Consider the following 16,297-nt stretch of genomic DNA (forward strand, 5'->3'; position numbering starts at 1 on the left):
ATTTCAACTCATTTGTTTTTTTCTCCCCACTCTGGATCTGTACAATTGATTCTAGTTTCTCTTCTATTTGATGATGTTTTAAATATTTGAAGATAACACTATTAATCCTAAGTCTTCCCTTTGTGAAGTATTTAAGTTTTAATGGAAAATAATTAATTATGTTTCTTTCTTCTCTGAGTCAGAGATGAAAGTGTAAGATGGTAATCAAACTATCATCCATTATTAATTTATTAACACATTGTTCTGGAGAATACAACTTAGACCTAAAGGCTAAAATGTTTCTTTTATGCTTTCCTCTCCTGTGAGACCTTGTAATCCATATTAGACCCTTTGAACCTTCAGAGCATTCAATAACTTAGCCAGCCTTATCTTTTTTTTGGGGGGGGGGCAGGGGGTGGGAGAGTGGTAATCAGGGATTGAACTCAGGAGCACTTGACCACTGAGCCACATCTCCAGCTCTATTTGTATTTTATTTAGAAACAGGGTCTCACTGAGTTGCTTAGTGCCTCACTTCCATGTTAACTCAACACTATGGATAAATGAGGACCTGTAAAGCCAACTCTCATGATCTCACCAGTCATTTCTACTTCTTGTCACATGGAAAAGATCTATTATTGAAAGGGGGTAAAAAGTCATCAAGAGTTTCCTACTAAAAGTTTCTGATATGGAACATTTTTTAGATCTTTTGCTATCTACATTTTCTCTACTTAGTTATCATCATTTTTAAAATGTCAGACCTAAATCTGATAACAATTTTCTAGTTTTGATTGAAGTGTTAAGGAATAGAAAGGTGTTACTTCCTCTATTGAAAAATATCCTGTTTCTTTTTTTCTATCTAAGTTTATATTGGCACTTTTAGTATTAAAATATTTAGTAATAAAGACAAACCAATAAATCCCCCCTTCTCTATAAGAACAGATCTTAAACCAGTTCTCCAACACTTTGTACTTGAGGTAAAAAACACATAACATAAAATTTGCCATCTTAACCACTGTTAAGTGTCCAAGCATCAATGTTAACTGTATGCATGTTGCTGTGCAATGATCTCAAATTTTTTTCTTGAAAAATTGAAATCCTATACCCATTTTCAAATTTCTTACCTTTTTTCTTCACCCTGCAATCACAATTCTACTTTCTGTTTCTAAGAGCTTGACTACTTTGTATACCTCATATTGGTGAACTGCTGCAGTACTTCTCTTTTTGTGACTTATCCCACTAAGAATGATGTCCTCGAAGTTCATCCATACTGCAGCAATTGTCAAAATTTCCTTCTTCTTGAAGACTGAGTAATATTCTATTGTATGTACATAACAAATTTTGTCTATCCATTCATCTGTTGAGGGACACCTCTTTGGTTTCTTTCATCTCTTAAATAATGTGAATAGTGTTGCATAAGCATAGTATACAAATATCTCAAAACCTCCTTTCAGCACTTTGGTGATATTTTCAGATGTCAGCTGCTGGATCATAAGGTGATTCTACTTTTAATTTTTTTGAGGAACTCCCATATACTGCATTTTTTGCACGTATTCTAAAACCTATAGTCAGAATTTTGCATTTTTACTATCATAATTCACTTTATAAATCATACTCTTCACTTATAAAGGGTTTTTGAAATGTTGGTGTGTAGTCTACAGGTTTTATCATGTGTAGACAGATTCCTATAAACATCATCACAACCATGATGAAATTGTATCAGACCCATGAAATTCCTTTATGCTATATATCCTTTCTTAAGCACACAGTTTACGTTGATATCTGACCTTGTATTCCAGAATCCTTGCTAACCTAGTTTTATGAGTTTTTGTTTTGTTTTGTTTTCAAGATTTCTTGGCATTTTCTACATAAACAATTATGAATCTGGACAGTTTTATTTCTTCTTTTCCAAGCAGTGGTGCCACTGTGCTTGCTAAGTCTTCTAGTATGGTGTTGAGAGTTCACACCTTCGCCTTGTTCTTTAACTTACGGGGAAGCATTCGGTCTTTCACCATTGAGTAACATGTTAGCCACAAGTGGTTGGAAATACCTTCTGGGTTGAATTTGACTTCTATTCTTAATTTTTTGAGAAATTTTTCTTTTTTTCTGGAATCAATGTGGAATTTTGTTGAATGAATTTTCTACATCAATGATGATACATTTAGTTATCATCATTTTTTAAATGTCAGACCTAAATCTGAGATTTTTTCTGATTTGGTCTGATTACAATGTGAATTACTTTGATTAATTTGCAAAAAAAAAAAAAAAAACGAACCAGCATTGCATTCCCATTGGTCATGATGTATTATTTTTTACATGGACTGATTAACTTAATTTGTCAAGGTTTTATTGAGGATATCTGCTTCTTTGTTCATGAGGGATATTGGTCTGCACCTTTTCTTGCATTGCCTTTATGTAATTTTTGGTATCATGGTTAATTCTGGGTCCATAAAATCAGTTGGAAAGTGTTCCCTCTTCTTCTACTTTCTGAAATAAATTGTATAGAATCTTATTTCATCCTTAATCTTTTTCACAGAATTTTCCATGAAAATCATCTTGGTCTGCATATTTCTATTTTGAAATGCTTTTAACCATGAATTCACTGTATTTGATCTCAGAATGAGTGTATGTGATTTTCAGAGAATTGGTCCATCATTTAGTGGACTCCATTCACAATATCTTCAAAAAAAATAAAATACTTGGGAATCAACCTAACAAAAGAGGTGAAAGACTTATACAATGAAAACTACAGAACCCTAAAGAGAGAAATAGAAGAAGATCTTAGAAGATGGAAAAATATACCCTGTTCATGAATAGGCAGAACTAACATCATCAAAATGGCGATATTACCAAAAGTTCTCTATAGGTTTAATGCAATGCCAATCAAAATCCCAACGGCATTTCTTGTAGAAATAGAGAAAGCAATCATGAAATTCATATGGAAAAATAAAAGACCCAGAATAGCAAAAACAATGCTAAGCAGGAAGTGTGAATCAGGCGGTATAGCGATACCAGACTTCAAACTATATTACAGAGCAATAGTAACAAAAACAGCATGGTACTGGTACCAAAACAGGCGGGTGGACCAATGGTACAGAATAGAGGACACAGAAACCAATCCACAAAACTACAACTATCTTATATTTGATAAAGGGTCTAAAAGCATGCAATGGAGGAAGGATAGCATCTTCAACAAATGGTGCTGGGAAAACTGGAAATCCATATGCAACAAAATGAAACTGTGATTGACTTTTAAACGAATACGAATACTCTTACTGTGAGGTGATGGAACCCAGGGCCCATGCTTGCTAGGCAAATGCAGCAGCATTCAGCTATACCCTAGCACATTTTAAGTTAGATACCTTTCAGAGGTAGCCGGTGACTTTTCAGGATACTTCAATGTAAATTAGATTAGTTCTCAACATTTGCCACTGCTAGTTTACAATTTTTACAATTCTGTTTTCTCAGTAGAATAAGATACATTTTCCTTCCACATTTCTGCTTACAAAATTGTTTTTTTCCCTTACCTATTCTTTCCACAGTCATTTAGTCTTGGGAGAGAGAAAGGATAAAAAAAATACCCTTAGTTTTCTTTTAATAGTATTTTTGGAGAAAGAAAAGTAGTTGTGTATGTTCTGCTAGTTTTACCACAGTCTCCTGATTTTACTTCATCTCTCTAACTTAAATATATTTTCAGAGCAACATATCAACCAAAATAATATTTATTCTCACACTACTATTCTTTCAGTAATGTTTATTCACTGTTTATTCAACTATTATTATTCACTACAATAGCTAACCCATTTTTCTAGTACCCAATTCACAGTAAAAAAAACCTCTAAATGAGCTTTGGAAATTTTCCTTTTGTTGTCTTAAAGCATTTTTTAGTATTCTTAAATTTATAAAACATGATCTATTTATTGGGCCAATATGTACTAGTCATTTAACATATGCAAGAATATGTACTGAATTGAAAGACACTTGCCTTCTAAGATTTCAAATTCTAAGGGAGACAGCATGCAAGTACCTATTCATTTAAATGGTAAACATGGTAAGCACTATTATAGGAAGCAGGCTTAGTATTCTAGGGGATGTATAAATGAGCACTTAATCCCACTGATTTATGCTAAAACCGAGTCTCAAAGTACAAACAGGATTATCAGCATGGAATAGGGGATTCCAGACAGATGACAGAGTATGTATAAAAGAATAGCATTATCCTTGATTTCAAAGAATATGAATTCCCACTTTTTAAAATTTGACAGGTGTTTTTTTCTTTAGACATCTCAAACAATTATACTATCCTGTTGAGGAAAATATCAACACTAGTACTTTTACTACAATTTGGAGGAGAAACCGAGATACATTTAAGCCAAGAGCAAAGCTAGAATTAGAACTAAAATATTGATTTTTGAAAGCTGAGTAGTCAAATCAGAGGGGTAATTCTGATTCTACATTCTGAAACTTGGTTTCTTCACTGTCTGGTTTTTCACAGTGTTGCACATAATTGCAGTAATAATAAGTAACATTCATTATAAGGTTTATTGTGTGCCAGGCACAGTGCTAAATAACGTACAACATACATTACCTATTAAAGTCTTCAAAACAAATAAATATTCTAAGACTTACAGAGACTAAAAGACTTTTCCAGGGACATTCAGCTACATGGGTATAGATATAATCTGTTTTTCAAACAGTAGGTTACACCCATGAGGGAAGACTGAACAGGAAGAATATGATAATAAGAAACAACCACAACTTACTGAGAACCTATGGTAGGAACTGTGCTAATAGCTTTACATATGTTGTTTCTAGTGGAAGGGTAGCCAGAAAGAAGGAAATTATGAACTCAATGAAAATCAAGTCACACCTGTTCCATGAAGTCTTCCATGGTAGTTTTCTGTTCACTTTGAGATCTCTTGTCTCAGTGTGGCATTTAGAATATGATCATTTTATACATGCCAATCTAATTCAGAGTATATAATCTGAAGTAATCTAACACAGCAATTAAGAGAAATGGCTCTTTAACTATGCTTCCTGTTTGGATCATTCTATCATATCATTATAGATTTGAAATCATTCTATCATATCATTCTATCATTGCTGGCACTTTTGATCTTAGGCAAATTACTTAATTTCTTCTTTTAGTATATTACATATGCTTAAAATAAAAGGTCTATCTATATGTATACTATGATAAATATTTCTATATGTACAATTTAAATATATGTGTATATATATATGCATACACACATATTTGTATTCTCAGCTTTACCTAGTTCAGTGTAGATAATAATAGCTAATATTTACTAAGCCAGGCACTACTTCAAGTATTAGTTCAAGTGATTCTCATTACAATTATAGAGATAACCATGTTAATGGTTAATAACCATTTTACAGATGCTAACTCTGAGGAAAAGACAGATTAACTTTCTCAAAATAAAAACTGTAAATAAAGTAGAAGGTATAGACTCACATAAAGGAAGCCCAGCTCTAGAAGCCTAACTCTTAACAACTATGCTATAGCACCCCACTCCAAAAGACTCAATATAGTACTATGAGCTTGAATTGAATTTAGGGGAAAAAAGGCATGGATAGAAATAATGATGTACACTTATATTCAGTTCATGCTGTAGTGTATTATATTGGAACTAGTTTCTACCACCTTTTAGAAAGAGGAGTTTGATAAAGAAATAATTATCTTTTTAACTTATTTTTCTTATTGATAGTCCTATATTACTCTTAAAGGGCTTGGGGTAAAGAGAAGATTCTTTCTCCCTAAATGTCCTTTATTTGCATTTTGAAAAAGAAAACAATGTTTAAATATTTAAAAGTCTTTTAAAGCATTCAAAGCCTGATGATCTCCAAGATATCTTCCAGAAGTGGGTCTTTGTTTCTAAATCAAGTAATAAAAATGTGTATGTCTCTTTTCCAAACAATGTGAGGTCACAGGGATTAATAAGAACAACCTGCAAGAACTTCTGAAAAATAGGATTTTCAAATAATGCAGAACTCTACAGGAAGAAACAATATTCTCAATTACACAGGTTTGCTATTGTTCTAAACACAGAGTCAGAGGAGTACCCGTGTCTGGCTTTCTCTCTACTACTCACTCTTGTGGATTCCAGAGTTTAGCTTCTGACATACTTTATGTGGATGTTGACTAAAAACAAGAGTAGTGGATTCTAATTTTTTTCAAAATTTTCATATCCAGATGATAATTTCTTGGGTCTGATATCAAAAGGTACATCCTAGCTATCATGTCTATAGAAAATCTAGTCTTAGATTTTACTCAGCTTTTGTATTATCCTCAGGCAAAAGCCTCTGGAGTGTGGAATAGAAGATTTAAAGATGATATTAAAAATATTAGCAATGATGGTTTACTTTATTATTTCTAAATGAACAAAGAATAAGCTTAAAATATTTAGTGGCTTCCATGGTTTTAAATAGCAATTTCTATTTCCAACTTTCTCTAAGACAAATTCCTTTTTATCCAAATATTCACCATAGTGACATGAGTATTCACTGTATTAAAATGATCCCACTAGATTGTCCTTGGTCTAGGAAATGTCAAAAACAAAGCCAAAGCTAAATCAGATTACCTGACAATAAAACACCGTTTACATCAGAGACAAGCAGGAGGTCTCTTAGGATCTGAAATCTAGGACTTTTGACTGCTTGTGTATAGACTGAGAAATTCTCTCACGTGCAATTTTGATAAAGAATTTTATTAAAATCCTTCATTTTGCATCTACCCCCTACCTTGTCTACTAACTACTAAATCTACTCAGGAATTTAATTTTCATTTTCAAAGTCTCAAGAGGGTTAGAGCTCTTAAAATCATTTCAAAATATAGAAACTGCTCTTTTGTTTTTTTATTTTATTTTCCCCCAGGAATAAGTAGATCTGCAAAGAAGTGTTCCCAGTTGGTATCATAATCTAACATTCAAGACTGTACACTATCTGCTCCCAACAAACCTTGTCTATAGTCTGAACTACCCACTAATTATACCCAGGATAGACTACTGCATTCTCTCCTCACATTTTCTTTCTGCCTCTCTCCCCTCAATAAGCTGTCTCCCCTCTCCAAACCAGTGTTCAAGATCTACCTTTTCCATATTCCTTTCATTCCCCATCAAGCTCTCCTCTCCTTTCCTTACTCAGCCTGTGGTCCTTTATACCTTTGTCTAGTACTGTGCTTGCTATAACTGTAGGGTTCTCTGTAGTAGCTTGGTTGTTTGTTTGTTGTAACTAACTGCACTATCCTGAGATTCAGTTGACCCTGGGCCAACTTTTGGGAATAGCTGCACACTGAGGAAATTGCTCAAGTGAAGAAAACCGAAATTCAGAGATGTCACAAAATGTTACATTTAAGCATTTAAATTTCAGTCGAATAAACTACTTACTCATAGTCAGAACTTTATCAACAATTTTTAAGCAGATGTGTTTTATATTAAACAATCACAAGAAATTCTGAATATTATACTATCAAATGGAAGCTTTCATTATTTTACTCATATATATAGTATTGTATTTATAATATATTTCACTTAGATCTTTCATCTAGACTAAATATTTTATTAATAAATAAAACTACTAAAACAAGTTTTGTTTTATTTTCAGTAAAATTTTGACCTAGATATTTTTAAAACTATAAAAATAACTCTAAGCTTACTAAATCTAAACTATATAAATTTGCCCCTATTATTTTCTGTAAGTCTTTTTTAATCTCTTAATTTTAAACTTAAATTGTAACCAAGAAAGATTTAGAATTGCTGTTAAATGTACCTAAAGGCCTAGTACTCATTCTTTCATGAATGAAGTTGTTGGCATAACATTGGAAAGCAAAGGATCTGCACACATAGAATCCAGTGCAGTAGTTCCCCCTTATCCATTCAGATATACTTGAAGATCCCCAGAAGAAGCCTGAAATTATGACTAGTACCAAACTCCATATATACTATGCATTCTCCTACACATCCATACCTATTGTAACTTTATAAATGAGACATAATAAGAGATTAACAATAATGTTAGTAACAAAATAGAATAATTATAACAATATACTATAATGTTATTTAATAAATATGATTTGTTTACTTCTGGAATTTTCCCACTTAATGTTTTCAGAATGAAAGTGACTACAGGTAACTAAAACCATGAAAAGTGGAACCTGACATAAGGCAAGACTACTGTAGAGTTTAAATCAACCTAGTGAGCAGATGCAAGAATACTTAAACACAAAATTTTTCAGTTCTAAATTCTGATTGTCAAGAAATGTTAGAATTTAATCAAATGTAGCATGTTGTTCTTTGCATTTTTATTACCATCTTTATTTCAGCGTAGAATATGTTTTTGGCCAAATTTCTTATTTGGAGAGTAAGGGAAAGGGAACAAAAATATGCACAATTACTGTTACAAAGACTAGCCAACAACCCATCCTGGCTTTTAGAATATATAATAAATCTCATCAACAAATAATAGTAACAACAATGTGCCTGATATATGCCACATACTAGTACAAATACTTAGTAGTGCACTAATACATTTAATCTTCACAACATCTCTTCGATGTAGGTATATACGAGATTCAAGATCATATAGATAGTAACTTGTTTTGCTACCTAACCACCATATTAGACAGCTTCTTCCTGCAACCAGTTGTTACAAACCAGGAAAATGTACAAGTCAATTCTCTCTTGCTCTAACACAACAAAACAGGCACTTTGGAGGCACTATTAGGCAGCATGCCCAGTTTGGGATTCTGAGGAAACAAGGGTTTTTTGTCTGCTTTGACCCACCTTCCTGCTATTTTCAGCAGGTATACTGATATGAAAGAATAGAGTGAAGCCCAACTGACCACCATCCAGCATCACTCTAGTTTCTCCCAATCCCTTTTCTTAGAGCCTGAAGTGACCTATTCCCCCAGCACTTCCATCATATGATGAATCACAGAATTTCAACATGACATAGACATTCAGATCCATTTTATTCAAAGGACTCCCCAAATGACCTAGTTAACATCAGGTACTCCCACACTTACTACTCTTTATTTCCAAAATGTTATCCCTATCTGTCAAAACCATCATCCATAATACTCATACTTAACTTAATTGCCCACACCTAGCCTAAAAATAGAGTAAATTGGTCACATCCCTATTTTTAAGCTGATTCCAGGGATCCCTGCTTCTGTTAATAGGCTCGGTAACACATAAAGCTATTTTATCAATTTATAATTTTAATTCCCTGTTATAACAAATTATGCATACTAAAAGAATTTGATGCAGTTGTCAGTGCCATCATAGAATGCATAATTATAAAGTTTGACCCAAAATTTTATTTTTAATACCAATACATTCATATGGGAAAGAGTTATGTATAACTCATCCTAGGATTCATCAGTTTATACACTAAAGTTAAAATTTATGTAGCATATACCTTTGAAGTCAATTCAAAATGTGCGCATAGTTTATTGTAGATATTTTTTCATAATCTTGAAAGCAAGAAATGACTTTTTTCTTTTTTATATTTGTCACAACCCTAAACACAGTACCATGCAAATGATTGGTTTTCTCACATTGTTTGCTGAATGAATAAGTACATGAACAAATGCTCATGAACAACTTATCTTTAGAAATTTTAAGATGTATGATGAAAAGCATGTGTAAATTAGTACAGAGGCACTTTTGTGAAAAGAAAATGACCAATCATTACTAGGCAGGTTTACAACCAATTTCCTCATTGAAAAGGTCAAGATCTTCTTGCTGCACAGGAAGAAAGGTTGGCATTACATTTAAATGTCTGCTACATTTTAACCAGACTTTACTTTTAATGTCTTTTGACATAGTAACAGAGAGAAATTTCTCTCTGATTTGTAACAGAAATGACAATTCTAAGATAGTGATTTTTCTCCTTGCAAAATTATTGATATATTCTCATTTAAGTGTTATTAAAAAGAACATTAACAAAAATCTTTATGGTTTGATTCTTTTAAAAGTTCATAAATACAAGGGAAAATAGCAGAATGCTGTGAAACCAATGCCTAGAGGAATCCCAAAGCAATGCCAAGAAACAGAATGTACTCATAGTGACTAATACATGCAAATACTGGAAATAAATTCTAACAGATTAAACAGGTTTTGTAGCAACTAAAAGGTATATTCAAATCATTCCAAAATTAATCAAGCTTAAGAATATGGCAATCTTCCCTACTAATAAGAATATAAGCTGGCTAAGTAGCCTGGATAACATATAAATTATAGCCAATATCAGTAGGCAGAATTTTTTCAATGTGTTTTTAATTAAAAAGGAGAAACTTAGCCCTTAACTGAATCAATTCACTGTTTGACTTTAACTACCATTCATTTTATTTAATACATCTTACCCTGATGAGGGATTAAATAATAATATGCTACAGAATCACAAAGGCAACACCATATTTCTACTGAGAAACTGCAACATTTTTTATCTCCTCCCAATCATTTAACATGGCATATCTAAAAAGTTATCTAACGCTGAGAAAGAAATGTACAATATTTTAAAAATCAAATGTAGTTCTTTCAAAATTGGAATGTCAAGCACAGGTAGTTTCTTACTCAAGAATATAATTTTGAGGATAGGTTGCAACAAATCAAAGTTAAATCTATTTTAACAAAATAGTTTGAAATAAATAGCAGAGTTTCAAGACAAAATATGTATATAAATCCATGCTGTGAAGATTCTCTACTCTTTGTACTTAACATGTTTAATGAAGTCAGGTTTTTTCCAGTTTGAAAATGAAAGTAAGCAAATGCTGAACCTCTCTGGGCCAAAATTTCTTCAACAAGCTTAAATGTTACAAGCTTTCTTTGTTGAAATCAATTAATTAAACAGATTTATAGTCTGCCTTCAGCTATAAGTAATGCCTTAGCAGAGATCAATATTAAAAGCAACAAAGCATCAGAACTTCAATAGATCTGAGAAATGGTTAAAACCTATGTCTTTTTAAAATATTTCAGATATTTTAATATAAATTTCAAGGAATTAGCTTATAGTCCAGAGGCAAGAAGCACAACTCTAGCCAGCAAACTTTTATTTCTGTGCTGCACATTACAATAGAAGCAGCATTAATTTCTATACTTAAGAAATTCTATATAACAAGAATTTTATAATATATCACCATATGTAAGCTGCTGCTGATATTCTTATCAGTTTGATCAATTTATGCTATTTTTATCACTTGAAACAAAACATGCAATTTGACTCTAATCAGATTTAATCTGGAAAAACCTAAAGAGCTCAAACCCTTGCTTTTAATCATACAAATAATCTCTTCCTTTACTGCCCATTTCCCCTAGAGACCAAAGTAACCATTAATATACACATTCTCCCTCTCTCTTTCTCTCTCTTTCACACACACACACACACACACACACACACACACCATACTTCTACAATTCATGTTGTTCGGCTGCTGTTCATTACTATAGATTTTACTTGTTTAAATACCCAAAGGAAAATCTGATAATTAACAATTATGTTGAGTAATAAATTCTAAATTACTAAGAATAGAAAAACAATAACCCTACATTCAAATACTATCATCATAATTCACAAGGTCATACCTGGTGACTTAGAGATTGGAAAGGCTCACAGGTTCCAGAATGCATGACCTTTCTATTTCCAGAAACCCCTAAAAGATTGCATTTCCTGTCTTACAAAAGATAACTAGAGCCATCTCTCTCAGCATCTTCGGGGCTAGAGAAGAAAATATCAAACGGCAGATCTGTCCATCAGTATCTGTTTAAGCCAACATCAATAAATCAAATCTCATACACTGTTTATCGTCTCCCCTGCGCAGTTACACCCTGTACTAAGAAAGGCTGACACAGTTGTGTTTGCTGATGCTGCTAATGCTGTCTGAAAACAGTAAGCTTACTGCTTAGAGCAATTCTGCATCATCCAGAGAATCAGTCACATCCTTCAGGTTTCCCACTTCTGCTACTATACAGATTTCACTTGCCAAGAAGAGTTTGATTTTTTTCATCAGTCTTTTAAAAATAAGCAATGCTCTGTTTAATTAAGTATCCAATATGTCTGTTACAAATACCATGTTAAAATGTCAATTCTTAATTATTAGGTGGCTTTCTCCATACATGACTAAGCTTCAACATAATGATTTAGCAAGTAAAACTGTGCTTCCTTTTAAAGGAATCTTCCCTCCAAACCATGTATATTAACACACATCCAATCCATCAAAATTAGAAGAGCCTAAAATTGAAGAATTTTTATTCTGACAATCTTTGATGGTTGTATATAATCATAAATAGATAAATGTTTATTCACTTTTTGTATTTCAAGAACCTCATTTTCATTTCATATTCTTCCAGCCAACATGCTTCAAACAAAAATACTTTTTATGTTTTTATTTAAACTTTTTTCTAAAAAGCTTAATATACAAAATATAACATGCTATTACCAAATTCTAAAACTGCTTGATGAAATCAAGGAATGAAACCTATATAAAAGTCATTGGGAATTTTATTATGAATTGTCATTGTTTATAATATCAAGGTTCTAATAATGCTTTCTTTTACCACAACACAGCAAATTCGGGAAATTTTAAGATTGGCATAGTAGTCTGATAATAAAGAACCAATATTCTGAAGGTATAATTAGAAATGCTTTCCTGTTACCATGTGACAAAAGGCTGTATTTTAGAAATAAAACCCAAAACGGTTCAAATCAATTTAAATAAAATCAAAATTACTACATGAACTACAACTTCTTATCCCAAAACAGCTCTCAAATTATATACAGTCTGAATTAATGACTCTATGGAAAAAAACACCCAGAGATTGTAAGTTTTTGTTTATTTATATACCTGTGAAATAAACCAATTGAAATCTGATGATAGCAAAAATGTGCTATACAGAAAATGTTTTAGATAAATGTAGACAAATAATAAATCAGTAAATTTCCCTTCTCCCACTCATATTTGATGAGCACAATATGTATAATCATGCAGACTAGTTAAAATGAGCATTAAGAAATTAGGTTTCTTTAGTAACCTGATCCACACATGTTTTCGAGAAAGTACTGCCTCTATCTGCATAAGTTCAGACATAGGACTTGGTATTTTGACTGTATTGTATATATATGACACATTTGGATGAAAAACCATAGGCAAACTATGTTCATTCTTTTCGTATAGAAAATATTAAACATCATCTACAGTCAGATACTTTATGGATGCTAGGGATAGGTGCTGGGGACTCCTCAACAAACAATATAAAACTCATCTTCACAAAAAAGCAAATAAATAACTAACTATGTTTTGTTATGATAGAAGAATAAAAAGAAGAAATGAGAGCAATAGTAGGTCATCCTACCCTAATCTAGGGATCAAAAAGGATATTCCCAGGCAAGTACTGTTAAAATTGAGAAGATCCTGAGCAAGGCACATTCAAGAAATGATAAATACATGCTTAGGCCATAAAGTGTATGAACAGATGGGAGAGATGAGAAGCCAAGGACCAATTACAGGAAGCCTCAGGAGACACTAATATTTTGAGCTTTATTCTCAGGCGAATGAAAATCCACCAACATAATCAATTTTGTAATTTTAGATTATCCTGAATACACTGTGGCCAATCAATTAGCCAATCAATTGAGTAAAACAAAACTAGAGTAAGTTAAGAGTAAGGATGAGGGTCTAAATCAAAGGGGTGACAGCAGGCAGAAAGAGAAATTCATAGATTCCAGATATATGTTTTGGTAAGCAAGAATAGAATTTCAAGACTGATATGAGAAACGAGACAAAGAGAAATGTCAAATTTCATTCCTAATCTCCTATGCTATCACATATCTCATTTACAATCAGCATGCTTTCATCAGATCCTCTGGGTTTTGTTACTTATCCATTTCAAGTGCATATGTGTCCTTTTTATAAATTAGATGGAAAGACTTGAGGAGGAACATTTGGTTTACATTCCTTCTGTGTCCTCTCTAGTATGCATATCTTGAACAAAGTTGTTGAATGAATAAATAAATGAGAAGTAACAAAACTGAACTTTTTTCAGATATTTTGTCAGAACATAGGTACAAACTTGGGTTTTATCATTCTCTTAATGATACTAACTAGTGTATATTACCTAATTTCCTCAGTGTTTTCTTGCCAATACACTTATTGTTGTGTTCAATAAACCCATCAAACCTGGAGTGCGTAGAAGCTCTTAATCTATTATCTAGTTGATAAAATATTTTAATCAAAAATTATGTATTTATAATACATTATTAAACCCACTTAATAACAATTTAACATACGGCAATTAAAACTGTAAGAACCCTATTTTTTAGGCAGCTATTGCTCTGTTTAAAAAATTTATTCAGACAATATGCTACTCATACTGATGTTCTTAATGTTGATGATAGTGAAGCACGGTGCCTCTAACCTTCCCTGAGAGGTCTATCCAACATATATTTGATAGAAGGGATGAAGAGTAGACAACTTTGCAGAAGAATCCCCTTGTACTGAATGAAGAGAGATCCAAAAGGATGTGTTTCAGTCCATTTGGGCTGAAATAACAAAATTATAGAAATGGTGGCTATAAACAACAGAGATTCATTTCTCACAGTTCTGGAGGCTGGGAAGCCCAAGATCAAGATAGGTGCTGGCTGATTCGGGGACTAGTTAGGATTTTTTCTCACAATAACTTCACATGGTAGGAAAAAGAGGCAACACAACTCTCTGGGGCCTCTTTTACAAGTGTACTGATCCCATTCTAGAGGGAAGAGCCATGATTTTGGTGACCCATCATTATATTTATGATTGGTTCTCAACATATGAATGGGGAAGGAGTAAACATTCAGGCCAGAACAGAGCACAAAGCACAAATCCAGAGGGATTTTATTTACTGATTTGCTGAATGTCCAATATCCCAAAAAGGATCAATATCTTTTTTTAAACATTTATTTTAGTTGTAGGTGTACACAATGACCTTTATGTTATTTTTATGTGGTGCCGAGGATCAAACCCAGAGCCTCATATGTGCTAGGCATGAGCTTTACCACTGAGCCACAATCCCAGCCCAAGGATCAATATCTTAAAAACAGCAAGGATATCAGAATTATCACATCTAGCTCTTGATTTTCATGCCCAAGGTCAGTCAGTAGCAGTGCCAAGACTATAATTCAGAATTCCTGTTTTCTAGTTTCAAAGTTTTCTCCAATATAAATCATGGTCTTATAATTTTATTTTTGTAAAAATATACTGTATCTTCAGTGATTAAAATGCCATTCACTCTAATGTTGTTCCTATGTTTTGTTAGATTGAGAAATAGTAAATTATTCAGGAAAAAAAACTCACAAGATTTCTATATGAAAATTTATTTTGTCATAAAGCATTTAACCTTTATTTCATATAAAAGTAGTCTACTACAGAAATTATCTGAGATATTGTCTGAAAAAAGTAATCATTTTATTTTATATACTAATGCTTTTAGAAGTATAAATTAGGCCAGACATGATTGTGGAAAGCGATGATTTAAATTATGGCCTGATGCCCTTATGCCTGCATTGCACTGGGAACTGCCTGTGTCAAGTTGCAGGTCAAGATGGCCCAGTTGCTATGGTGACACTGGCTGAGGAAACTCTGCAAAGGATCAGAGTTGGTAGTTGAGGCCTTGAGTTCAGACACCAACTCCAGGAATAGGAATTCTGAACATATCAATATAACCCTAATGTCTCTCCAGTCCAGTGTCCTTCAGATTGCCTGCTTTGCTAAAACTTTCCCCAAAATAACCTTTGGATGAAACCATATACTAAACATGCTGAGTTAGCTATGGGTCAGTCAAATTCCATCAGAGTTTGGCTGCCCACCTTGCCCCACCTTTTTCTCTTTATGTGTGTCTGTCTGTCTTTTCTTCATCCCCCATGGCCCCTCATGCAGTATCTTTCCCTGAATTAATGGACAGGACTGAAAGCAGAGGTGAGATAGCCATGGCAGATGGCACCCGAACAGGGCACAGGAGAGGCCCAGACACACAATGGTGAACTCCTGTAATTCCAGCAACTCAGGATGCTTAGGCAGGAGGATCAAAAGCTGAAGGCCAGTCTTGGAACCTTAGTAAGACCCTGTCTCAAAGAAAACTAAATAAAAAGGGCCAGGGAAGTGTAGCTCAGTGGTAGAGCACCCTTGGGTTCAAACCCCAGTACAGGAAAAAAAAAGGAATGAAAAAGTGTAAATTAATTTAAATTTTCAAAGGAAGTTGGCAAAGTCTATCAAGATTCTTAAAAATATACAATCCTTTGCCTCAGAGTTCCAGTTTGGAAGATTTGTCTA

At 33.1% G+C, this 16,297-nt stretch overlaps 1 protein-coding gene across 2 annotated transcripts in view; it reads right to left on the reverse strand.

Annotated features, from left to right (window-relative positions):
* Positions 1-11,645, reverse strand: part of Slc4a10 (solute carrier family 4 member 10) — a 213,435-nt gene extending 201,790 nt beyond the window's left edge. For both annotated transcript variants that reach the window (XM_071619392.1, XM_071619390.1), the window contains exon 1: positions 11,580-11,645. In XM_071619392.1, the coding sequence (XP_071475493.1) occupies positions 11,580-11,624 (45 nt within the window). In that variant the 5' untranslated portion in view covers positions 11,625-11,645. The remainder of the gene's footprint in view (positions 1-11,579) is intronic.
* Between the last annotated feature and the right edge of the window lie 4,652 nt (positions 11,646-16,297).

The sequence above is a fragment of the Marmota flaviventris genome, chromosome 11, assembly GCF_047511675.1.
Source record: "Marmota flaviventris isolate mMarFla1 chromosome 11, mMarFla1.hap1, whole genome shotgun sequence".
Taxonomy (NCBI): domain Eukaryota; kingdom Metazoa; phylum Chordata; class Mammalia; order Rodentia; family Sciuridae; genus Marmota; species Marmota flaviventris.